Source organism: Bufo bufo, chromosome 2 (genome assembly GCF_905171765.1).
Source record: "Bufo bufo chromosome 2, aBufBuf1.1, whole genome shotgun sequence".
Taxonomy (NCBI): Eukaryota; Metazoa; Chordata; class Amphibia; order Anura; family Bufonidae; genus Bufo; species Bufo bufo.
The window spans coordinates 547,252,434-547,278,489 of NC_053390.1; the positions used below are offsets into that span (position 1 = coordinate 547,252,434).

General features: G+C 42.3%; 1 protein-coding gene across 3 annotated transcripts in view; it reads left to right on the forward strand.

Moving 5' to 3' along the window:
* The window catches only part of STAP1 (signal transducing adaptor family member 1), a 139,817-nt gene that overhangs the window by 66,481 nt on the left and 47,280 nt on the right, over positions 1-26,056 (forward strand). For 2 of the 3 annotated variants that reach the window (XM_040420476.1, XM_040420478.1), the window contains exons 5-6: positions 18,124-18,287; positions 24,210-24,344. In XM_040420476.1, coding sequence (XP_040276410.1) covers positions 18,124-18,287; positions 24,210-24,344 — 299 coding nt within the window. The remainder of the gene's footprint in view (positions 1-18,123; positions 18,288-24,209; positions 24,345-26,056) is intronic. The other variant, XM_040420477.1, reaches the window with a different exon arrangement.

Consider the following 26,056-nt stretch of genomic DNA (forward strand, 5'->3'; position numbering starts at 1 on the left):
CTAGTCTCAGAAAAGATACCAAACTGAGGATGAAAACCGTATGCGCCAAAAAATGGCTACTTACCCGTGGACTCCTGCCTACGGTTATTCAAAGCAAACTCTGCTAGTGATAAGAATGAGGACCAGTCCTCCTGGTTTTCAGCCACAAAGCACCTCAAGTAGGTCTCCAGGTTTTGATTAGTACGCTCTGTCTGTCCATTCGACTGCGGATGAAAAGCCGAACGAAAGTTGGATACCAAGACGAGAGCAGAACGCCCTCCAAAATCTGGAAACAAACTGCGTGCCCCTATCAGAAACCACATCCGAGGGAATGCCATGTAATTTCACGATGTTATCCACAAAAACCTGAGCAAGAGTCTTAGCATTGGGCAGACTAGCTAACGATACAAAGTGAGCCATTTTACTGAAACGGTCAACAACCACCAAAATCACAGTTTTCCCAGAGGAACTCGGCAGATCAGTAATAAAGTCCATAGACAAGTGCGTCCAAGGACGAGATGGAATAGACAAAGGAAGAAGTGAACCAGAAGGTCGAGTGTGAGCAACCTTTGCCCGTGCACAGGTCTCACAAGCTGCTACGTAATCCTCAACACTCTTACGTAACCCGGGCCACCAGAACCTCCGGGAAATCAGATCAAAGGTGGACTTGCCACCAGGATGTCCCGCAAGGACAGTATCGTGATGTTCCTTGAATACCTTGTATCGCAATCCAGCAGGAACAAACAACCTACCTGGGGGACAAGAATCCAGAGCCTCCTCCTGGGCTCCCAATACCTCTATCTCCAACTCAGGGTACAGAGCGGAAACAACCACCCCATCAGCCAAAATCGGAGCAGGATCCTCTGAATCACCTCCCCCAGAAAAACTACGAGACAATGCATCCGCCTTGACATTTTTAACCCCCGGACGAAAAGTAACCACAAAGTTAAACCTAGTAAAGAACAGTGACCATCTAGCCTGTCTAGGATTCAGACGCTTGGCAGTTTGCAGGTAAGCCAAGTTCTTATGATCAGTATATACTGTAACGGGATGAGATGCCCCCTACAACCAGTGACGCCATTCCTTAAAGGCCAATTTGATGGCCAGCAATTCCCTATCTCCTACATCATAATTCCTCTCGGCGACCGAAAGCTTCTTGGAAAAAAAAGAACACGGACGCCACTTGCCAGGAGATGAACCCTGCAACAACACTGCTCCAACCCCAACCTCTGATGCATCCATCTCCACCACGAATGGCTGAGACACATCGGGCTGCATCAGAATGGGAGCAGACGCAAAACATTCCTTAATAGCTGAAAAGGCCTGCAATGCCTCATCCGACCAGACAGAGAAGTCGACGCCTTTCTTAGTCATATCGGTCAGGGGTCTTACAATGGTAGAGTAGTTCAAGATACATTTTCTATAAGAATTGGTAAACCCCAAAAACCGCATCAAAGCTTTCTGATTCTCCGGTCGGTCCCATTCCAGAACCGCCCGGACCTTTTCGGGGCCCATGCGAAAACCAGAGTCAGAAAGCAGGTAACCCAGAAACGGAAGCTCCTGAACAGTAAACACACATTTCTCCAATTTAGCATACAATTTATTCTCCCGAAGGATCGACAAAACCTGTCTCACGTGATCCTGATGAGTCTTCAGATCAGGAGAGTAAATTAGAATGTCATCCAAGTAAATTACAATGAACCTTCCCACAAAATGATGGAAAATGTCATTGACAAATCGCTGAAACACTGCTGGCGCGTTAGTTAACCCAAAAGGCATAACCAGATTCTCGAAATGACCCTCGTGTGTGTTGAAGGCCGTTTTCCACTCATCCTCCTCCTTGATTCTGATCAGATTGTAAGCCCCTCTTAAATCTAACTTGGAGAACACCTTGGCTCCAACAATTTGATCAAAAAGGTCAGAGATCAAGGGAAGGGGATACGGATCACGGACCGTAATGCAGTTCAATTCCCGGAAATCCAAACAGGGTCTAAGCAATCGATCTTTTTTCTTAACAAAGAATAACCCAACTGCGACCGGAGATTTAGATGGCCTAATATGACCCTTTGCCAAACTCTCGGCAATATACTTCCGCATGACCTCTCTTTCGGGTTGAGAAAGATTGTATAGCCGAGACTTTGGCAACTTAGCCCCTGGGATGAAATTAACCGTAGTAGACACCCCAGAGATAGAGGTACTAAGACAATTGTCCGAACAAAATTCACTCCAACCAATGATCTGCCTTGCCTGCCAATCTATAGTAGAGTTATGTTTTATCAACCACGGTAACCCTAAGACCATAGGAGTGGGCAAGTCCTTCATGACAAAACAAGAGATGATCTCAACATGTGAATCACCCACCCTTAACTGAATACCATGAGCAATATGAGTGAGGCTCCTTTGAGAAAGAGGGGAAGAATCGATTGCGAACACCGGAATCTCTCTTTCTAAGGTGCAAGTACTTAGGCCCAGATTTTGAAGAAAAAGATAATCAATAAGGTTTACCCCAGCACCACAATCAAGGAATACTTCAAAATAAAATTTTCTTGAGTCTAGCGCCACCATAGCTGGAAGGAGAAAACGAGTATTGCAGGGAGATTGCATACTTGCCTGCTCCGGCAGCCCATTCACACTACCAAGAGTCAAAGATATATATTTTTTCTCTTTATGTAAACCTCTTTGTGGTTCTTTATCATCAACACGCGATTTAACAAAAGGACAAGCATAAACAAAATGACCACTTTCTCCTCAGTAATAACATAGCTTATGCAACCTCCTAAAGTTCATATTACCAGAACAGAACAACACCTGACCCAGCTGCATGGGTTCCTCCCCTACCCTAGAATTACATGTCATAATACTCTGGGGAACTGGTGGGACGAAACCACTCACAGAAAGGATCCCTCGCGTGGAGGGGACCTTACACCTCTCTCTAATGCGTCTATCTAACCGTACTGCCAAAGACATAGCATTCTCCAATGTATCCGGATACTCATGAAAAGCGAGGGCATCTTTTAATCTCTCAGACAACCCCTGACAAAACTGACTACGAAGCGCGGGGTCATTCCACCCAGATTCCGGAGCCCATCTCCTAAACTCAATGGGAAGCAGATTGTAGGAGTGTTTAGGTTTTAGGCAGTGAAATAGCGGCAGTATGCTCAAATATATGGGCACATCTACAGAGTCATATAGCAGGCGGCAGCAATAGAATCAACATAGGACAAGTTATATAACAGTTAGAGAGGGAAGAGGAGAAATATGAGTAGCAGCTGAGCAGGAGGAGGAAAAATAAGAGCAGCAGAGGCTGCAACAATTACAAACAAAAGTGAAGTAAATCTATCACACAGTAGATTAACGCTCCAGAGTATATAGGAGCGTATAATAAAGCTACTACACAGCAACACCACCTCTAACCCATTCATAAAGTACCTCACTTATCTTCACTATCCGTCACATGGCCCTACCCCTCACCCTCTCCCTCCCCTCCCCCCCTGTTTCCACTTACCTTCCCCTCTGCTGTTTAGTCCATTGATACAAGCCAGCTACAACAGCGAATCATTGAGCATATAGGTAGGAAAAAATTGAGTAAGACCGCATCACTGAGAGTTTTAACGTCTATAGTTTAGTAGTTATGTTCTAAGTGTAAAAATACTACATATATATTAAAAATATGAAATAAAAGTGAAGTTTTAATTTAATAAACAGTACATGATCCAAAAACGTAAATAGGTCCTGAGTGACCACCAGTTAGTAAATTTAAATACTAAAACGTTAACTTGTACTGTGAGGTCAAAAGGTAAAAATAATTTAAAACATCTCCTAAACTCAACACAATACACCTCTGCAGAATGTTCTCCTTGTAATAAAGTACGCAACATAGATTCTACCATCGAGACCCGATCTGGGTCATCATAGATTAATCCCAAGGCTTTAAAAAATTCATCCACCGACCGGAGGGCCAGAGAACCGGTCGGCAGAGAAAAGGCCCAGGACTGCGCGTCAACCTTTAAGCAGGGAAATGATTATCCCTACTCTCTGACTCTCATCACCAGATGAAGACAGCCGCAGCTGAAAATACCACTTGCATGACTCTCTAAAGCGGATAAAATCATCCACACCCCCAGAAAACCGATCAGGGAGAGCAACCTTAGGTTCAAGGCTGGACTGACTCCCACCAGCGGAGCCATGAAGCAGAAAATTCTGACAAAGTGAAACTGCATTGCGGCGGTCAGCTACCTCCCAAGTTAACTCCTGAATGCGATCAACCAACGAATAAATTGACTCTATCTCAAAGCTGCTGAGAAATGGCAGTCTAGGTTTTGGCGGGTTATAATGTCACGCTGGACAGGATACAAGATACAACAGAAATCCACAGACAAGTGTCTAGGCCAGAAGCTGGGGATAAAGGTCACCTCCTTACAAATCCCTACCAGCTCTCCCTAAACTTCTGTGCCCACGTTCAGACCCTAGAGGTGGGAATAAACGTGAGCCCCGTGCCTAAGGCTGAAGATTCCCTAAAATCCCTAAGATGGTGACAGGGGGAAAGAGACAGCTTGCTTCCTCAGACCTGGAGGAGGCAGGCGTCTCTCTAAACAGCCTAGACAGAACACACACAAGAAAACAAAACCAACTTACAGCAAATCCTTCTTTCCTTCCTTCCTTCCTTCCATCCACTGAGCAAGATAGAAGCTATAACCCGCACAGGACACTGGGAAGGGGCGTAATTTAAACTCATACAAACGACCCCACCCAGTGCACCTGAAGGGAGGCGGATACAGCTCAACTCCAAAACAAAAACAAAAAACGACACACGTGCTGCTAACCTGGCAGACTTCCGACAATAACCTGAGCAGGGCATGACACCGGGTTTGTGTATTACATATGGAAGCTCAGCAGTGATTGACAGCTGCAGTGGACAGGATTGGAGAACTCCCTGATACAGGCTATGATTAAGGGCTCATGCACACGAACGTGTGCTGGCCGGGCTGTGCGGGGGACCTCAAATTGCGGTCCACATTGCACGGCCGCGACCATAGGGTCGCCGTATGCGGACACGGACCCATTCACTTGAATGGGGTCTGTGATTGACATCCAACTGTCTGCACGGTGCGGAGGCATGGACAGAAATCCCACAGAAGCACTATGGAGTGCTTGTGTGGGGTTCTGTGCCTCCGATCCACACCGCACCTTCTGGATTGTGGACCCATTTGTGTGCATGAGCCTTAACACTGATTAAACAAATAATGAGGCTCCTTTTGATTTACCACCATCAGCTTCAGCATTGTGATCACCAGGGCTGTCAGTTTTTTTCATGACATCTTGGAACCTAAGTCTAAGAAGCATGAACTGGAAACTTCCGCACTGAAGCCCTTGATGATTAAAACACTTATTTTTTTCATAAATTAAAAATGAGTACAGTACACCCGGGGACCCATACAAAATAGAGGACTCTATTATATAGAAATTGAACATACTACCGCAGGTGTGTTGGAAAAGGTGCTAAAACTATTTCCTACCCCGACATAATAACAGATGCAACATATCTATATAATTGATAAGGAAGCATGCTAAGATACAACACAATTCACCACTACAACAATTCATTAACAATTTATTTCCTTAATATCACTAATAAATATAACATAAATCATGTTTAAAATTAATTCCTCTAGGATATCTGGTATCTAAAGTCAAGATCCAGTACACTTCTCTATGCGTTAACTTGGCATTCCAATGTCCACACTGGCACGGCTTTAAAGAGGATCTGTCAGCCTTATTAAAGGGAATCTGTCACCAGTTTATGCCGCTAGGTTCTAATAGCTCCAGCACATGCCAATGAGTCCCTATATTCATGAGCTCACAGCTCTCCCCTCCCACCTGCCTTTGATTGATAGTTTTTTTCCCCCATATGAATCAGCAGCAGGTGGGCGGGGAGAGCCATGAACTCATGAATATGGGAGCTCATTCGGCATGCACTGGAGCTGTTTAGTCAATTAAACAAAGAGACCCAGCATTTTGCTAAAGGGATCTGTCACTAGTTTATGTTACCGTTAGTTAGGACACCATAAAACTGGTGACAGATTCCCTTTAAACCAGGAATACTGCCTGGTAGGGCTCATCAGCCTTATCATATTGAGGACTGTGGTTTTTCTATACTTAGAAAGCTAATAATCATATATTGTAGAAAAAAACTAAAAAGCCCCATCCAGCATCAACAAAGGCATGCATATACAACCATATAACCTACACAGGGACAAAAGCCATGCCCACACAAATTTTTTTTATAAAAATATACAGTTTTATTACATCAAATAAAGACAAAAAAAATAATGAATGCACATATAAATAGCTCAGGGGTAATACTATCAGAAAGGTAACAATGACCTAAATATGCTATATAGAATCACAGGCTCCCCCAAGTCTCACTGCCCCCGAAAAGAGTGCAATACATGTCCACAACAGTGGAAATAGTCACCAATAAGATATGAAAAAAATATATAAATGAAGTAATATAAAGCCCCAGCCGATATCCAATAGTAACTAGTATATACAAAAAGGACGTCCCATAATGGATAGAGGCTGGAAAGATTGAACTCAAAAATAAGAAACAATCAGCCACCTCTAAACTCACCTGTGGACATAATCGGGGGGAGGGAGACAGTGGGTGAACCAGAAAAACACGTCGACGCTCGTTTCGCACTCACGGCTTTGTCAGGAGGTCAAATATGTGCTGACCTGGTGTCTTTATATATCCATATATGGCACCAAAAACTAAATTAGGTGGCGTGTATCGGCGCATGCCTCCTGGGTGATGCGAGCCGCGTCATCATGGCGGCGTACACAGCATCGGAGGGAGGAGAGCATGTCAGCGATCCAGTCCTCCCACCAAGGACTGTAACGACGCCACCACATGATGCGGCCACGCAGCGCACTTCAGTGACATGCTCAAACAGCCTATACAAAGAGCATGGACACCGCTGTCATGGATACAAACATAAACAGTCCAATGTGTTCCTATTCCCAAGCATGATCAAAAGAGGAATTGAGGTATTCCAGCATATGTAACTGAAAACTCCATCCATAATGTTACTAACAAACCGGAGCCATGGACACATACTAATGATATACATATACTCGTGAAAATACCATTATTTATTTGAACACATAATATAATAATTTTAAGAACATGATTCACATTAAAGTGACCCATGAGTAAAGTGCAAAAGTGTAACATTAGTGTGTAGATAGAAATAGATGTGCCCATCAAAAATATAGTGTATGATTGTATGAGAAGTGAAAACCATATAATTCATAATTGTATGAAAAGTGAGAACCATATAATTCATAATTATATTAAACCCCTGAAAAAACCATAAAAACTCATAAAAAAACAGTGCAAAGTGCAATAAATTTAAAATAAATTCATAAATTCCATGGTTCCTAATCAAGAATGGTGATAGACCTCAGTCCATATGTAGAGTAATCCAATCCCCAAAGGTATTTTCCAAAAGAAGGTATCCAATCATGGCATTCATCCATAAGATTATATATCAATTTTTCTAGCATAGAGTCCAAAAGAAAAACATCCAGGTCAGTATATCTGAAAGCAAGAATATGTGAAATAAAAACAGACAAAAATAATCAATAATACTGTACACACATAAAAATAAAAAATGCATTACAAAATGGGATTGAAGCTAAGGGCCTCATTTAGCCCTTCTGGGGTCACTGCATCCAGCAGTACCATCCATTTTGTCTTCTTTTGGAGGAGGCATTTCTTAATATCGCCTCCCCCCCCCCCTAATACCTAACCTCACTCTGTCAATCCCCCTGAAATGTATCCCTTGAGGGTTACTCCCATCGGTCTCTCTGAAATGTTTTGCAATAGGTTTCATTGCATATTGTGCCTGTGAGTGAATAAAGCAGCAATATGTACAGAATATTAGTTTTCTAAACATAGTAATCAACTCTTCTCATTATGGAAAGGCTATAGTACATATCATATACACTACGTACATGATGGGACACAGCTCTAGGACACAGATATGTCTTCAGCATGCTGATGTCTATCCCTGTCAATCAATGGGAAGGAAAAGTGTGCAGAGCTCAGGGGGTGTTACAAGAGCAGTGCTCTGTGGATTCCCCCTAGTGCTCCAACTTGCTCATTTGCTTTTGAATAAAATACAGACATCTCTGCAGCTTTTTAGCAAACAGACAAAAGAAAGGTATTGTTTTAATCGGCATGATGAGCCCTACCAGGCAGTATGCCTGGTTTAATAGGGTTGGTCATGCTGACAGAGCCTCTTTAACACCGTCTCAATTGCAAATACTTGAAGACTGTTCACATTACTGTGCTGTACCTGTACAAAATGTTTTGCAGTTCCAGACAAATTCCTAGTTGTGGGATTATTTATATAAAATAGATGTTCCCCTATCCTCTTTCTAAGAGTGCGGGTGGTACATCCTACATATTGGATGTCACACTCATGATGACACGCTATGTTTAGAATCACAATTTAGAAATAACCTGATAGTTATGGTGCACTGATCTGATCCGATCTGATCCTCTTGTCTTTATTTCACATTCGTAGAGTATGTCCTATATTGAAAAAATGCTAGGGGAAATAATATTCCCAATGTTTCTTAATCTTTTTGATACAAACCTACAACCATATTTTAAAATATCCCTTAAAATTAGATTCTTATTTAATACAGGTAAATATCATATACCTTTTTGAATCATATAAAGATCTGAACTCTATCTAGTTGAAAATATCATAGGAGACTTCTTGAATTTAAATTGACCCTTTTTATCCTTTTTTTATTTTCTCATAACAAATCCCATCTATCACATTGTTGTGTGTGAACAAGGTTATGCAACACAAACTCCCCGTGTCGCCTATTTCTCAATCTTTTAGTAATGCGTATGGTTTCAACTTGAAAATCCTGTGCAAATCCATTTAGCTCGAATGTACTCTCCTTTGGTGAGATTATCCACAATGGGTTTCGGGTGGAGCTATCATATTTTAATATAGAATTACCTGCAATGAGTTTTCTATAAGTGCTACATTTCACTGTATTTGTGTTGATATCAACACGTAACTGAACATCCATAAAGGGAAGACACCTATTATTCATCTCAGAAGTAAATTTCAAGTAGTGAGTTGGAATTAATATATAAAAAGAATTCTGGTATGATAGGTACTGGACCACATGATCAAAATATAATCTATGTAACTTCCATACTACCAGAATATATCCAAAACAGAGGAGTTAAAGTGTATATGAGCTTATCCCACCAACCAGTAAAAATATTGGCTAGGGAAGGGGAAAGGTGAGGTCCATTGGGCAATCTTGAACTTAAACGTAAAATGACCAAAGGAGATCAAAGGAGAAACAGTTGTGTTGTAATAAAAAAATGTAACGTATAATATATTCCTTCAGTTCCTCACTATAACTAATGTACTTGGACATTTGATCTCCTAATACCACCAACACTTGTTCATATGGTATCGCAGCATGTAAAGACTCAATGTCACAGCTAATCCATACACAATCCTTGACCCAATACATGTCCATCACCATCAAAATCTATATGTGGCTGTGTATGGTTTGAAGGACATCTTCAGCCTATAGTGAGGAGAATGCCAAGGTATATAATAGATACAAAAGAGATATTGAAGGTGATGGACAAGGAGAGTACATTTGAGCTAAATGGATTTGAATTGATTTGCAAGCTGAAACTATACACGTTACTAAGAGATGGTGGATACAGAGAGCCTGTGAGTCGGGGATATGGGGAGCCTGTGTTACTTAAAGGCTTTGTTCACACACAACAATGTTGTTGTCATATAATGAGAAAGATTGTCAGGATAGAAAGGTTCAATTGAAATCTAAGAAGTCTCCCATGATATTTTCAAGTAGATAGGATTCAGATGTGTATACGATTCAAATCAATTATACCTGTATTGGATAAGGATCTGATTTTAAGGGAGATTGTAAAACATGTTTGTAAATTTGTAGCGGAAAGATCAAGAACCATTGGGAATATTATCTCCCCTAGCATGTTTCAAAATAGGACATACTCTATGAATGCCAATGGGCTGAGTATGGTAGGTTAATACCCATGTGGCAATAAGAGATGCGTAAATACATGGTGAAAATGATACAATTGGATCAGTCCATCATGAATATTAAATTCTAGACACTACACTACATGTCATAGGGTGTCGTGAGTGTGACATCCAATAGGTAGGATGTACCACCCGCGCTCTTAGAAAGAGGATAGGAGGACATCGATTTAATACAGACAATGCCACATTTTGTACAGGTACATCAGAATAATGTGAACAGTCTCCAAGTGTTTGCAATTGAGAAGGTGTTAAAGCCGTGCTGGGGTGGAGATTGGAATGACAAGTTAACACATACAGGAGCGTACTGGATCCTGACTTTAGATACCAGGTAACCTAGAGGAATGGAAATGAAATGATTTTTTTTATGAATTGTTGTAGTGGTGAATTGTGTTGTATCTTAGCATGCTTCCTTATCAATTATATAGATATGTTGCTCCTATTATGTCTGTGAAAGAAATAGGTAATTATAGCATTCATTCCAACACACTTGTGGTAGGCTACTTTCACACTCGCGTTTTGGCTTTCCGTTTGTGAGATCTGTTCAGGGGTCTCACAAGCGGGCTAAAACGGATCAGTTTTGCCCTAATGCTTTCTGAATGGAAAAGGATCCGCTCAGAATGCATCAGTTTGCCTCCGATCAGTCTCCATTCCGCTCTGGAAGCGGCCCCCAAACGCTGCCTGCAGCGTTCTGCTGTCCGCTTGACGAAACTGAGCCAAACAGATCCGTCCTGGCACATAATGTAAGTAAATGGATCCGTTTTCTCTGCCACAATTTGGCACAATAGAAAATGGATCCGTCTCCCATTGACTTTCAATGGATTTCATGACGGATCCGTCTTGGCTATGTTACAGATAATACAATAGGATCCGTTCATGATAGATGCATGCGGTTGTAATATTGTAACGGATCCGTTTTTGCAGATCCATGACGGATCCGCCCAAATGTGAGTGTGAAAGTAGCCTTAGTCTGTTTAATTCCTATATAATAGAGTCTGCTATTTTGTACGAGTCATGTTATGATTAAGAGCCATTGTGCGAGGCTCAAAACGCACCAACATCTGGGATGTACTGTACTAATTTTTAATTTATGAAATTAAGAAGTGTTTTAATCATCGAGGGCTTCAGTGCTGGAGTTTCCGGTTCTTGCTTCTTGGATTCAAGCTACTGCCCGCAGGTGTGGTATTCTTCCCTCTCGTGCATGGTCCTTCAACTCATTATGACCGAGCTGTGTTGCTGAGCTGGAATGATTTTTATTTATATTTGGTGCTAAAACCTATACAGCTACATAGCTATGTAGTTCCAGCGACAGAGCTCCTGCAAACAGCTGATCAGCAGGAGTTCCTGGAATCGGACCCCCACCAATCTAATAATGAAGACCTACTGTAGCCTAAGAGTGGTCAACAATGCTTCTCTGAGAACCCTTTTAAAAGGAAAGGCTTTGCTAATCTTGTTTAGTTTCATTTAGGAGAACTTTAGAGTCATCTTGGCAACTCTGGGGCGTCCTTGTCACGGTGACACCCCTAACACAGGTTGCTGCTAGGATCTTCATACTTTACAGCAGACCTAGGCAGAGAGACTTGTACTGTAAATACTAATACTTCTTAATAGAGACCAAATAAAAGTTACATTTTATTTGTAAATTGACTGAGGATCCTATTCCAGTGATTTGTCATATATAGAGGCGGGTCCAAGGGAGTTTTCAAATAGCAGTTTAAGAATCAGTGATAGAATATACAAATATTACAATGAATTATGATTAAAAATTAAGGATCAAAATTACTGAAAAAAAATTGTACTGAAGTACTGAAAAAAAATTGAAAATTCTAAAAATAAATATTTTATACTAATTAAAACTTCCCTGTTAATTTAATGAAATAGAGGGGTCAATGTCACTAACTTTAATAGCCTATGGTAGAGTGGGTTAAAGTTTACAGTTAGATCCTGTTAATCCTAGTGTACCATCTTTTGGAATAAATAGCAATTGTGCATGCGGTCAACATCACAATAAAAATCAGCTTGATGTTAATGTCTGTAAAGTGCTGCAGAATATAGTAGCGCTATATGAGTGCATAAAATAAATAAATAAAAATAAAGAACCGACATCTGCTGTACATGTATGGCAGATGTTGGGAAGGGTTTAAAGGGGCTTTTCACCTTTTATATATTGATGGCCTATCCACAGGATAGGTTATCAATGACAGATCAGGGAGGGGTCCGAAACCTGACACTTTCAAAATTAGCTGTCAATTGAATTGGAGCTGAGCAGCAGTACAACAGCACTGCCATTAAACAGTGGAAAGAACCTTGTACTTCTGGCCCCATCCATTGTTTAAAGGGATTATCCAGGTAATCTCAGGATAGGTCATCATTATCACATCAGTGGGGGTCCTGGCACCACGGCGATCTGATGTTTCAGGGAGCTGCCGCGCTCACCAGAGCTCTGATGAGCACAACTGGCTCACGGCAGCTTTCCAAGCACAGCGCCTTACATTGTATAGCAGCTGTGCTTGGTATTGCAGCTCAGCCCCATTCACTTCAATGGGGTTGAGCTGCAACTCGGCCATGTGACCGATGTGACCGAGCTGATTGGCTGGGGTCCCAGGTGTCGGACCACCTATCCATGGGATAGGTCATCAATATCAAACAGATGGAAAACCCTTTAGGAACTTTCACCATTCCTGACATGTCTGTTTTAATATCTTCATGCATTCCCCATGTAATAACAATTCTGGAACATCTATTCTTATGGCTCTATGTTGTGCCATTCCTTTATTATTTCTAGAAGTTATGAATGAATTGCTAGCAGTCTGCAGTAAGGGTACAGAGGGGTGGTAACCAGTTGGGGGGTGTACCTGCACAGACTCACTCTATCCAATCAGTGCTGCCATTTTTTAGACAGTGCAGGTACACCCCCCTGCCCAACTGGTTACCACCCTTCTGTACCCTTACTGCTGACTGCTAGCAATTCATTCATAACTTCTAGTAGAAATAATAGAGGAATGGCACAACATAGAGCCATAAGAATAGATGTTCCAGAATTGTTATTACATGGTGAATACATGAAGCTATTAAAACAGACGTAGCAGGAGTGGTGAAAGGTCGTCTTTAAAACCCTAATTAACTTACATTCAGACATAACAACTTGCAGACTTTACGCTGATATACAGTGAAAATTTTTACTATCTATTGTATTTTTCAGAACCATAAGGCTACTTTCACACAAGCGTTTTTCTTTTCCGGCGCTGAGTTCCGTCCTAGGGGCTCAAATCCGGAAAAGAACAGATCAGTTTTATCCTAATGCATTCTGAATGGAGAGTAATCCGTTCAGGATGCATCAGGATGTCTTCAGTTCAGTCTTTTTGACTGATCAGGCTTTTCAGAAAACCGTAGCATGTTGTATTTTTACCTCCGGCCAAAAATCCTGAACACTTTGACTGAACGCCGGATCTGGCCTTTTTCCAATTGACTTGCATTAACGCCGGATCCGGCGCCGTGTGTTCCGTCAAACCGGATCCGGCTTTTGCATGTTAAACCCGAAAAATGTGAAAAAAAGTTAAAGTCCATAAATGGCGGATCCGTTTTTTCCAATGCATTTTTTCATTGTGATCAAAATCCTGATAAGGATTCAAATGTAATCCTTTTTTTACACGTTTTTCCGGATCCGGCGGGCAGTTCCAGTGTCGGAATTGAATGCCGGATTCAAACAACGCTAGTGTGAAAGTAGCCTAACTAGTTTAGAATTCTTGCAAAGTAATGGTTTTCTTAGCTATAGTGCTGTGAAAATGTATTTGCCCCCTTACAGATTTATTTTATTTTTGCACATTTGTCACACTTGACAAGATGATCAAATTTGAATAGCAGACAAAGATAACCTGAGTAAATATAAAAAGCTGTTTTTAAATGACGATTTCATTTATTAAGGAAAACAGCTATCCCAAACAACCTGGCCCTATGTGAAAAATAATTGCCCTTCCATCAATTAACTGTGATCAACCACAGTTTTTGGAAAGCTTAAAGGGGTTATCCGACTTAAATAAATCTATTCTAATTGCATTTATTGTAGACCAGTGAAAGATTCTTAAAATCACTTTCATCACCTATCTATCACTGTTTGGCCAGTTCAGTTCAGGGTCATGTTACACCTGACGTCAGTAAGCCTGCTCAGGCACTGACGTCCCGTTTACAAGCTTCTCTCTGCTTGAGGGAGTGTCCAGGCTGTGTAAACGAGACGTCAGAGCCTCTGGTGCCGTCCCCCCTCCAGCTCTTGTCACTGCCTCGGCTCTGCTATGCGATCACTCATGTGCAGTACATACCAAGGTGAGCTCTTCTCCAGCAGCACAGGGTATGTTTGTCCCTCCTGCATTCACTGGGGCTAGAGGTGGCAGTTTGTAAACGTTCCCCTCTGCATCTGGGGATCGTTATTACAGCCCTGCCCCCCCCCCCCCCCCCCACACTAGTACACATTCAACACCCCCTGGGAAATATAAATAAATTATTGGCCATCATTATTATCATCATCATTATTCAGCTATATAAAATCCTTATCTGCCACCAATATATGGATTTATCTAAGCAATATCCATATTGAATATATATTTGAATAATATAGATATTGCTTAGATACAGATAATGCTAATGATATTTTCACACTAGCGGCAGGACGTATCCGACAGGCTGTTCACCCTGTCGGATCCGCCCTGCCGCTATTTGACGGTGCCGCTGGACGGATCCGTTATTGCAATGCATTTCTAGATGGATCCGCACCTGGATCCGTCTACAAATGCTGTCACTTGTCACACTGATCGGCGGATCCAGCAGGCACGCAGCTCCGACGACGGAGCTGCCTTGCGGATCCGGCGTTGCAAAACAACTGAAGGACGGATCCGCCCTTCCGGTCTGCGGATGCGCAGAACATGAAAACTGTGAAAAAGACTGCAAGAGGGATCCGTCCATCGACATGGCAAGCGGATAGACAGATTTGTTATTGCAATGCATTTCTAGACGGATCCGCACCTGGATCCGTCTACAAATGCTGTGAGTTGTCACACTGATTGGCGGATCCGGCGGGCAGCTCCGACGATGGAACTGCCTGCCGGATCACACTAACGCTAGTGTGAAAGTACCATAAAAAGTCGAAAATCCAGGACTTTTAGTCAAGTGGCCGCTCGCTGTGCACTGCCGTGCTGCGCCATAGCTCCACCACCGTCCCCTTTATAGTCAATGGGGACAGAGTGGCAGTCCAGCGGCACGGCAAAATAGCGGCTGGCCGGATCCGACAGGGTGAACAGCCTGTTCGATCGATCCTGCCTCTAGTGTGAAAGTAGCCTTAGGCTCCATTCACACATCCGCAAATGGGTCCACATTTGTTCTGCAATTTTGCGGAACGGGTGCGGACCCATTCATTTTCTATGGTGACGGAATTTGGAATTAGTGCAAATACGTCCTCCTTGATATACTGTAATAACAGAAAGAAAATTTTTAGACTAGAAACAAAACCAAACATGAAAGAAATGTATGTAAAATAACATAACTTACACTGTGCAGCTGCAATGTGACAGGGAGGTCTTCTGCCCTGTGTGTGTATTTATTTATTTTTATGCAAAGTGCAGAGCAGGGTGAGGGGAAGGTCAGGTTGTTCACGCCCAGAAATATTCATGAGGCAGAGCTCAGGCTTTGTTGTTATACGCCCCCTCAGCATGTACTTCAGCATGTAAACAAAGCAATGACAGGACCATGAAAAGGTGCAAATATGGGTTTTAACTTGATGAAATCAAGCTTAACCAAATTATATGTATATCCTGATGGATTTTAAGTGTTTTTTTTTTTTTATTAACTCGGATAACCCCTTTAAGTTTAATTTCACTAGCCATGCCCAAGCCTGATTACTGCCAGACCTGTAGAATCAAGAAATCACTTAAATAGAACCTGTCTGACAACATGAAGTAGGCTAAAAGATCTCAAAAAGCAACACATCATGACCCGATCTGTCGAAATTTAAGAACAGATGATCAAGAAAGTCACTGACATCTTTCAGTCTGGATAAAGTTACACATTTATTTCTAAGGCTTTGGGACTCCAGCAAACCACAGTGAGAGCTATTATCTACAAATAGAGAAACATAGAAACATAGAAACATAGAATGTGTCGGCAGATAAGAACCATTTGGCCCATCTAGTCTGCCCAATATACTGAATACTATGGATAGCCCCCGGCCCTATCTTATATGAAGGATGGCCTTATGCCTATCCCATGCATGCTTAAACCCCTTCACTGTATTTGCAGCTACCACTTCTGCAGGAAGGCTATTCCATGCATCCACTACTCTCTCAGTAAAGTAATACTTCCTTATATTACTTTTAAACCTTTGCCCCTCTAATTTAAAACTGTGTCCTCTTGTGGTAGTTTTTCTTCTTTTAAATATGCTCTCTTCCTTTACCGAGTTGATTCCCTTTATGTATTTAAAAGTTTCTATCATATCCCCTCTGTCTCTTCTTTCTTCCAAGCTATACATATTAAGGTCCTTTAACCTTTCCTGGTAAGTTTTATCCTGCAATCCATGTACTAGTTTAGTAGCTCTTCTCTGAACTCTCTCTAGAGTATCTATATCCTTCTGGAGATATGGCCTCCAGTACTGTGCACAATACTCCAAGTGAGGTCTCACCAGTGTTCTGTAGAAAACATGAAACAGTGGTGAACCTTCCCATGAGTCGCCAGCCTACCAAAAGTACTCCAAGAACGCATCGACAAATCATCCAGGAGGTCACAAAAGAACCTAGAACAACATCTAAAGTACTGCAGGCCTCTCTTGCCTCAGTTAAGGACAATGTTCGTGATTCAACAATAAGGAAGAGACTGGGCAAAAATGTTATCCAATAGATAGTTCCAAGGCAAAAACTATTTTTGACCAAAAAGAACACAAAGCCCGTCTCACATTTGGCAAAAACATCTTGATAATACCCTAGCTTTTTTGGCAAAAATATTCTGTTGACTGACTAGACAAAAATTGAACTTTTTGGAAGGTGTGCGTCCCTTACATCTGACACTGACCGTCAAAGATGGTATTGGTAGTGTGATGGTCTGGGTCTGCTTTGCTGCTTTAGGACCTGGATGACTTGCTGTAATTGATGGAACCATGAAGTCTTTTCTGTACCAGAAAATCCTGAAGAGAATGTCCAACCATCAGTATGAGACCTTAAGCGGGACAATGATCTGAAGCACACCACTGAAGGTTTTAGAGTGGCCTAGTCAAAGTCCAGACTTAAATGTGATTGAGATGCTATGGCATTGCCTTAAACAGGATGTTCATGCTCGAAAACCCTCCAATGTAGCTGAATTAAAACAATTCTGCAAAGAGTGGGCCAAAATTCTTCCACAGAGATGTGAAAGACTCATTGGCAATTATCGCAAATGCTTGATTGCAGTTGTTGCCGCCAAGGGTGGCACAACCAGTTATTAGGTTTAGGGAGCAATAACTTTTTCAAATTGGGTCAGGTTTGTTTTGGTTAGTTTTTTCCCTTAATAAATTAAATCATCATTTAAAAACTGCACTTTTGTATTTACTCAGGCTGTCTTTGTCTGGTATTCAAATTTGTTTGATAATCTGAAACATTTATGTAAGTGTGACAAATGTGCAAAAACAAAAGAAACCTGTAATGGGGCAAATACTTTTTCATAGCACTGTATATATAGTTTGACAGTGAGTAACTGGTTACCTGAGGAAGCATTTGTTCTTTACCCCCTTTTACAATAGATATGAGAGAGAGAGAGAGAGAGAGAGACACACATTTTTCTGTCAGTGTACAGATACAGATGTTATTTTCCAATATACTATGAATATTTTGATATTGTATTTTGTAGAATTTGTAGTACTGCAATAAGAAAACATCATCCCTCCTCACAAAATCCACAATGAAAGTAATTTCCAAAATGATGAAATAGCATAATTCATTGTAACAATACTTTTATCCACATACAGATGCAGTGTAAAGTGACCTCTTTTTTTTGCCTTCAGCTATCAGTTCCAACTTCTTTGACTTTGTTACCTGGACAAATAGTTCAGCTAAAAGAGGTCCTAGAAAAGGAGTCTTCAAGGAGAGCTTCAGAATCTGTTGCAAATCCAATTTCTTCACCTTCCCAATCTTATGAAGATGTAGAGGATGTAAATAAGATGCCTAAGTAAGTTTATAAAAAATACTCAAAGCATAAAAAATAAATGCATGAAAATACTACTTGTTTAAAACAAAAGTGGCAGTTTATAATGTTTTATTCTTTATTGTTATATCGTCAAATTAGTCAACGTCAGATTATAGACACTGAATAATGTGACACTCAGATTGCTGCTGCAGATATTCAGCTTACTTGCTGCGGATCTGCTTGCGGATTTAGCCCAATTCAATGGGACTAATCGCAAGGAGACAGTCATCATGGAAACTATGAAGAATGAACATGTTTGGTCTATTTTTGTGGATTCCAAAGTTCATATGGTACAGAGTCTTATTATAATTGACAGTTAATGTTTGCCCTTATGACATGACTTTTCTCCCATATGGAAATACTGTGCAGAAAAAGTGTGTGTGATTGAAAGTAGTTGTAACATGCTAGCCTAAAGGAATTTTACAATGCTTTGAGAAATCCCAATATAACATGCATATAACTGTCACATATTGTCAGATTCTCAACCTTTCAAGCCCCTTACATCTGAGTTTTGTCGCCCCCGCCAGCCTTTCCTTTCTTGGCTTTAATAATAACGCGCTTTCTGTAGTGACATCACAACTGCAGCAAGTGATTGACTAACATGGTGCAAATGACACATCGTTGATGTAGCCATGTAGCCTAGTAAATATGTACCAGCAGTGGACCACAGAATTATCAGCATGCCATATGACAGTATGTGTCAGTGTGTTATTTTTAGTGATATGCTTGTTATACTTTGTTTTTTCAAAGTTTAGGAAAGCCCTTTTAAATGAGCTCATTTATATATTTTATATTTAGCAAATGCTGAGTTACTGCTAATATTTGATCACAATTGGCGTTGAGCGTTCAAAACCTCGGAATAATACTGTATGGAGATCCATTCTAACAGTATTAGACTGTATGGGCTCTGTACCTTGGTACCGCTATTCAATGAAGTCATGCGCGATGTCATAAATAAATAACTTCAGCTTATCGAAGCCCATACATTCTAACACTGTAGGGAGACGGATCTCCATACAGTATTATTCCCAAGTTTTGGATGAAGCATCCAAAGCTCACTTCGCTCAACACTAATCACAATTTTCTGCCCTTGAGCGACACACCTGTCAGAATTGAGGCTGTGTTTCAATACTTGAAAAAATTAACTACAGTTCTATGGATTGTGCTCAGGCTCTCAATTAAAGGGAGTCTTTCGGCATTAAATTCACTTTCAAATGGTGCTCGATGCTAGGTACAGTTGCCTCCACATACCTTGCAGTCTTGGGAAAGTCATCTTTTAATCCATATTCAGATTAGCTCCCAAGTGCACCGAGGGTGGCCCAAGCCACTCATTTCACCATAGTTCTGGCCCTCTCCCTTCCCTTTGCCTCCCTCTATTTTTTAATTGACAATGTCAGGTGTTTCTTGTGTCATTGTGCCTGTGCCTCGACACATGCGCAGAATGGTCACATTGGACTGCACATGCATCATGACTTGAGCTAACGGCACAGGCACAAGATTTCAGAGCCAGGTGCGATGATGCAGGGAAACCCTGGCCCTGTCAATTAAAGGGGTTGTCCCATGACTAATGTAAAAAATGAAAATCAGACATCATATAGTATATGCCAGTTTCTTTCTAACAAAGCCAGAACCAGCCCTGTACCTCACATGGATCCAGAGATCTCCCCATTCATTGCTCTGCTAGATTGATATCAAGCTGGCCGCTCAAAGGGAGTGTCTTTTCTGCTGCAGCTAAGAGGGTGTGTCCATGCTCTCCCTATCCCAGCTCAGGAGGCGTGTCCATGCTCTCCCTATCCCAGCTCAGGAGGCGTGTCCATGCTCTCCCTATCCCAGCTCAGGAGGCGTGTCCATGCTCTCCCTATCCCAGCTCAGGAGCCAGTTAAAGGATAAAACTGACCATGTGCGGCCATCTCAGTGAGCTGGATAAAGAAATAATAAGAAAAAAAAACAGCAGGTGGTGCTGTACAGATACATTTTATTGAATAAATGAGTGGCTGTACAAAATTTTTAATTGCATACAATTACAAAAGTATTCAGACCCAGGTGCTGGTTTGAAAACTGTACAATATTTTTTGTGGGACAACACCTTTAAGTGAGAGAGAGAGGTGTGGGGAAGGGATAGAAACAGCAAGTTGCTCTGACCCACCCTCAATGCACTTGAGAGGTTAAATGCATATGGATTAGAAGATGATTTTCTCAAGATTGCAGGATCAGTTCTCGTAGCTAAATGTATGGGTATACTATAAATGGAGGCAGCCCTACCAGCCATTGCACCAGTCATTTATTTATCCATGTCAGCTTCTTTGATGTGTCCATAATACGTGAGTTTATAATGAAGCATTTAAAATGATCATACAACAGAATGACTTAGCTGCTTGCTGACCATTAGACCTTTTTAATTCTGAAACATTCACCTTTTTTAAACAACACTTCTCATTATTCTGTTAAAATAAAATAATTTTTGAAATAAGGTAGTATACATTATAGACATTGCAACACCAAGAAGGACAAGTCTTCAGGTTATGCAAATCGAGGAAGTAGATGCCTCTAAGATCTGCAAATGATCACATTTTCAAGCACCTAGCTCCAATCTGTGGCGTTTGGGAGTGGCATTAAAGCCAGACTGAATTCATTGTTTCTTTTAGCTACATGAAACCTCAAAAATCAGATCAAGTCAAGTGGGATGATTGTGTGATCCCTCCTGTTCATCGATTTGACACTTATCGCAAACAAAGAGGGATGGAATCCATGACCTGAGAGACTTTGGTTTATCACTCGTGCAGATCACTCTGCACCTAGGTCGAGATGTCAGCACTGTTTAATGTTGCGTGTTCCAGTGATTGGGAGAACAACAACAAACTAGAATGACAGCAAGAAGTGAACAGAGGTGAAATTTTGTACGGACATATTGTTGTTCCTCATGCTACTGTGAGCAGCCTGGATGGCCTAAACATGCTACCTGTCACGATCAGTGTTGGGGGAAAACTCCACACTGAACACAGGAGGGAAGAGGAACAGTAACTGGGCCTGGAAACTAGGGAAAAAAAGTCACCTTCTAGACAACCCTAATCCGGGCCCTGACTACCTACCAATATAAATAGACCTTGAAGGTAGGAATATTCATAAGCAGGATACCTAGGCCCTGATTTCCCTATAATGCCCTGGAATAAGTATAGGACCAGAGACAACCCATTCCTCCCCAGATGGACGAATGGAAGTCTCTGTCTCAGGCCCAGATACAACAACAGGGAATATAACAAATACAAAAAAAGCGACACTTAACTTCTGTAGAGATGGAAGAACAGAAACACCAGAGAGGATCTCACACCAGATCAGCCAAACCCAAATTAAGCTATCAACCGCATAGTCAGAAGGGTGGGGTGAGACTATAAAGGGTAGAAGTGATGACCACTGAGCAACAGCTAAGAAAAGGGAAGTGGTCATTAACCCTATCAACACTGAATCAAGATAAATCAAGGAGGCTGTTAGATTCCCCCACGCTCACCCAATCTCCTTGATTTCCTGACATCAGTCACCTGAGGGACCGTGACAGTACCCCCCCCTTCTACGGGTGACCTCCGGGCACCCAGGACCGACCTTATCAGGATGGGCTCTGTGAAAGGCCTTCACCAGACGATTTGCAATAACATTGGCCGCTGGAACCCACATCCTCTCCTCTGGTCCGTAACCCTTCCAGTGGATGAGATACTGGAGGGATCTACGGAGAACTCGGGAGTCCACAATCCTGCTGATTTGAAATTCTAAATTACCATCCACCATGACAGGAGCGGGAGGCAAGGAGGACAGCTCAACAAGTTCGACACATTTCTTCAACAACGACTTATGAAATATATTATGAATTTTTAAAGCCTGAGGAAGTTCAAGACGGAAGGCTACAGGGTTAACAGTGGCAGTGATCTTATATGGACCAATAAATCTTAAGCCAAATTTCCAAGAAGGTACCTTAAGCTTGTGGACAGCCACACAGAATCACCCACTCTCAGGTCCGGACCATTCATACGTCTCCTGTCAGCCACACGCTTATACCTGTTGCCCATCTTTTTCAGGTTATTTTGAATTTTCCACCAAATCGAAGACAAAGAAGAGGAAAATCGTTCCTCCTCAGGAATACCGGAAGTTTGAGAACCAGAAAATGTGCCAAACTGTGGATGGAATCCATATGCCCCAAAAAACGGCGACTTATCAGTGGACTCCTGTCTACGGTTATTAATGGCAAACTGAGCTAACGACAAGAATGAAGACCACTCCTCCTAGTTCTCGTAAACAAACATCTCAAGTAAGTCTCCAGATTCTGATTGGTGCGCTCTGTCTGTCCGTTCGACTGAGGATGAAAAGCCGAAAAAAAGGACAATTGTACCCCCAGTCGAGTACAGAACGCTTTCCAGAATCTGTAACCAAACTGAGTCCCCCGATCAGACACCACATCAGAGGGCATGCCATGTAGTTTCACGATGTTATCGACAAACACCTGTGCAAGAGTCTTGGCATTATTTAGAGCAGGCAATACTATAAAATGTGCCATTTTGCTAAACCGATCAACTACCACCAGGATCATGGTTTTTCCTGAAGAATTCTGTAAATCCGTGATAAAGTCCATGGTCTGTACGGGAAGGGTAACTGAAGAAGAGATCCAGAAGGCTGAGTATGTGTCACCTTAGCACGAGCACAGGTACAACAGGCTGACACATAGTCCTCAACACACTTACGCAGCCCCGGCGACCAAAATCTGCGCGAGATGAGATCGACAGTGAATCTACTCCCAGGGTGTCCAACCAAGACAGTACAGTGATGTCCCTCAAATACCCTATAACATAAGTCTGAAGAAACAAACAATGTCCCTGGAGGTCTCCAACACCTTAGCTTCAAGATCAGGATATAGAGCAGATATGACTACCCCTTAAGCCTGGAAACTAGGGAAGAAACAGGTCACCTCCTAGACAAGCCTAATCCGGGCCCTGACTACCTATCAATATGAATAGACCTTGAAGATAGGAATATTCATAAGCAGGATACCTAGGCCCTGATTTCCCTATTAGGCCCTGGAATAAGTATAGGACCAGAGACAACCCATTCCTCCCCAAATGGACGAATGGAAGTCTCTGTCTCAGGCCCAGATACAACAACAGGGAATATAACAAATACAAACAAACGTGACACTTAACTTCTGTAGAGATGGAAAAACAGAAACACCAGAGAGGATCTCACACCAGCTCAGCCAAACCCAAATGAAGCTATCAACCGCATAGTCAGAAGGGTGGGGTGAGACTATAAAGGGTAGAAGTGATGACCACTGAGCAACAGCTGAGAAAAGGGAAGTGGTCATTAACCCTATCAACACTGAATCAAGATAAATCAAGGAGGCTGTTAGATTCCCCCACGCTCAGCCAATCTCCTTGATTTCCTGACATCAGTCACCTGAGGGATCGTGACACTACCATGACCTGCAGCATATCCAGACTTGTCTGCCATCGAGCACATCTGGGACATCATTGGTCTCAATTGCAAATGGAACTGCCAGCCCAAGCACTGTCAGAAGAATGCATTCTTCTCAATCATAGTAGAGCATTCCTCAGACAACCATTAATAACCTCACTGATAGCATGCCAAGCCGTGTATGTGCTTCTATTTCTGCACATGGCAGTCATACTGGACACTGAAATAATCGAGATGTTTTGAATATTTTGTTTTCATTTGTTATCATTTGCATATCATTAACATGTCTACCGATCCTGTGTTCCATAATTCCATGACTTTTCCTTCATGGTGTTGCAATTTCAGTGTTAAGTGTATAATATATTAAATAACATACTGCATAACTATGGTCAAAAATCTTTATAACTACCAGGTTCATTCAACTTTATTATCTGGTTTAATCCTATAAAGCTGCTTTTACACAGTATCTCGCCAACAAGCTACTGAGATGCTCATGGAGGATGAAAATTATGGCAATTTAATTATCAGGCCTGGTGCAGATTGCAAGAACTATGCTGTATCAATTCGTGACATAATGGACAAAAGGTAACTTTATCAAACATACTTATAATGTACAGTTTTTATTAAACAGATGCCATACAAACCAAAGGGGGAGTTAATGGAGATTTCTAGTCAAAAATAAAACTTTTCATAAAACCTGTTTTCTGCATTTATAGTCACAAACAATGCCCCAGATGCCTTATATGATGCCTGGATAGCTTTCTTTCAGTTTTATAGGAAAAGCAGACAGCATCACTTTACAGGGCTGAGAACATCATTTCCGGGCTGTCATTGCTTTTTCCTCACAGCCCGCACCAGTGGCGTGCCTAGGGTGTTTGGCACCCGAGGCGGGTCTTTCTTCTGCCCCCCTCCCCCCTAATACTTGACCATATACCTCTTACATCCAGGGACATCTCCTGTCATGTAGACCTTCTCTTTCCGCTTCTCCATTAGACCGCCATGACAAATTATTTCAGCCGCATCTAGTCTCTATAGAGTTTGTAATACAGACATGTTAGATTTCTCCATCAACCTCCCCATCCTGGTGTCCCCACAGTGTCATCCTGCTGCCACCCCAATACTGCGCCTGTTGTGCCCCTCAATGCCCCAGGTACTATACTGCTGAAAAAATTGTGACACAATTGGGGTAATTCATCAAACTGGTGTAAAGTAGAACTGGATTTCCAAAAGAGCTGTCAAAAATTTACCCCACACTGCCCCCATATAGCAATTTCCCCCACACAGTAATTTCCCCCACATTGCCCCCACACAGTAATTTCCCCCACACTGCCCACACACAGTAATTTCCCCCACACTTTCCCCACACAGTAGAGTCCCCCACACTTTCCCCACACAGTAGTGTCCCCCACACTGATCCCACACAGTAGTGTCCCCCACACTGATCCCACACAGTAGTGTCCCCCACACTGATCCCATACAGTAGTGTCCCCCATACAGTAATTTCCCCCACACTGCCCCCATACAGTAGTGTCCCCCACACAGTAGTTTCCCCCACACTGCCCCCACACATAGTTTACCCCACACAGTAGTTTCCCCCACACTGCCCCCATACAGTAGTTTCCCCCACACTGCCCCCATACAGTAGTTTCCCCCACACTTCCCCCATACAGTAGTTTCCCCCACACTGCCTCCACACAGTAATTTCCCCCACACTGTCCCTCACGCAGTAGTTTCCCCTACATTGCCCATAATTTGCCCCCCACATAGTAATCCCTCCCATAATTATTGCCCCCACATAGTAATCCCTCCCATAATAATTTGCCCCCACACAGTATCCCACCATATTTTCCCCCCACATGTCCTCCTGTGTGCACCCCCTCATGTCCCCCAAAGTTGGCACATAAAATAAAAGAAAAAAAACTAAAAAAAAACTAAAAGGTAAATACTCACCTGCGCTTGCTCGCAGAGTCCCGGCACTGTGCTGCTGAGTCCCGTCACAGGCGTGCGAAGCCTATGGCGGTGATCAGCAGCGGGGCAGGGAACTATGCACTCCGTTCCCGTGCCCCGCCGCAGTATGTGGGTGTCAGCACTTCAGCAATGAGCGCTTCCATCTGTATTGATGGAAGCACTCATAGCTTCTGGGCCTGGCAGTGGCTCCCCCTTGAGAGCTGGCACCCGGGGCGGACCGCCAGCCCCCGCCCCCCCTGGACACGCCACTGGCCCGCACACCATCCCCTTGTACATTCTCATTTTTCCCACTTCACCTACAAAGCAGCTACCCATCTTACATGGACCAG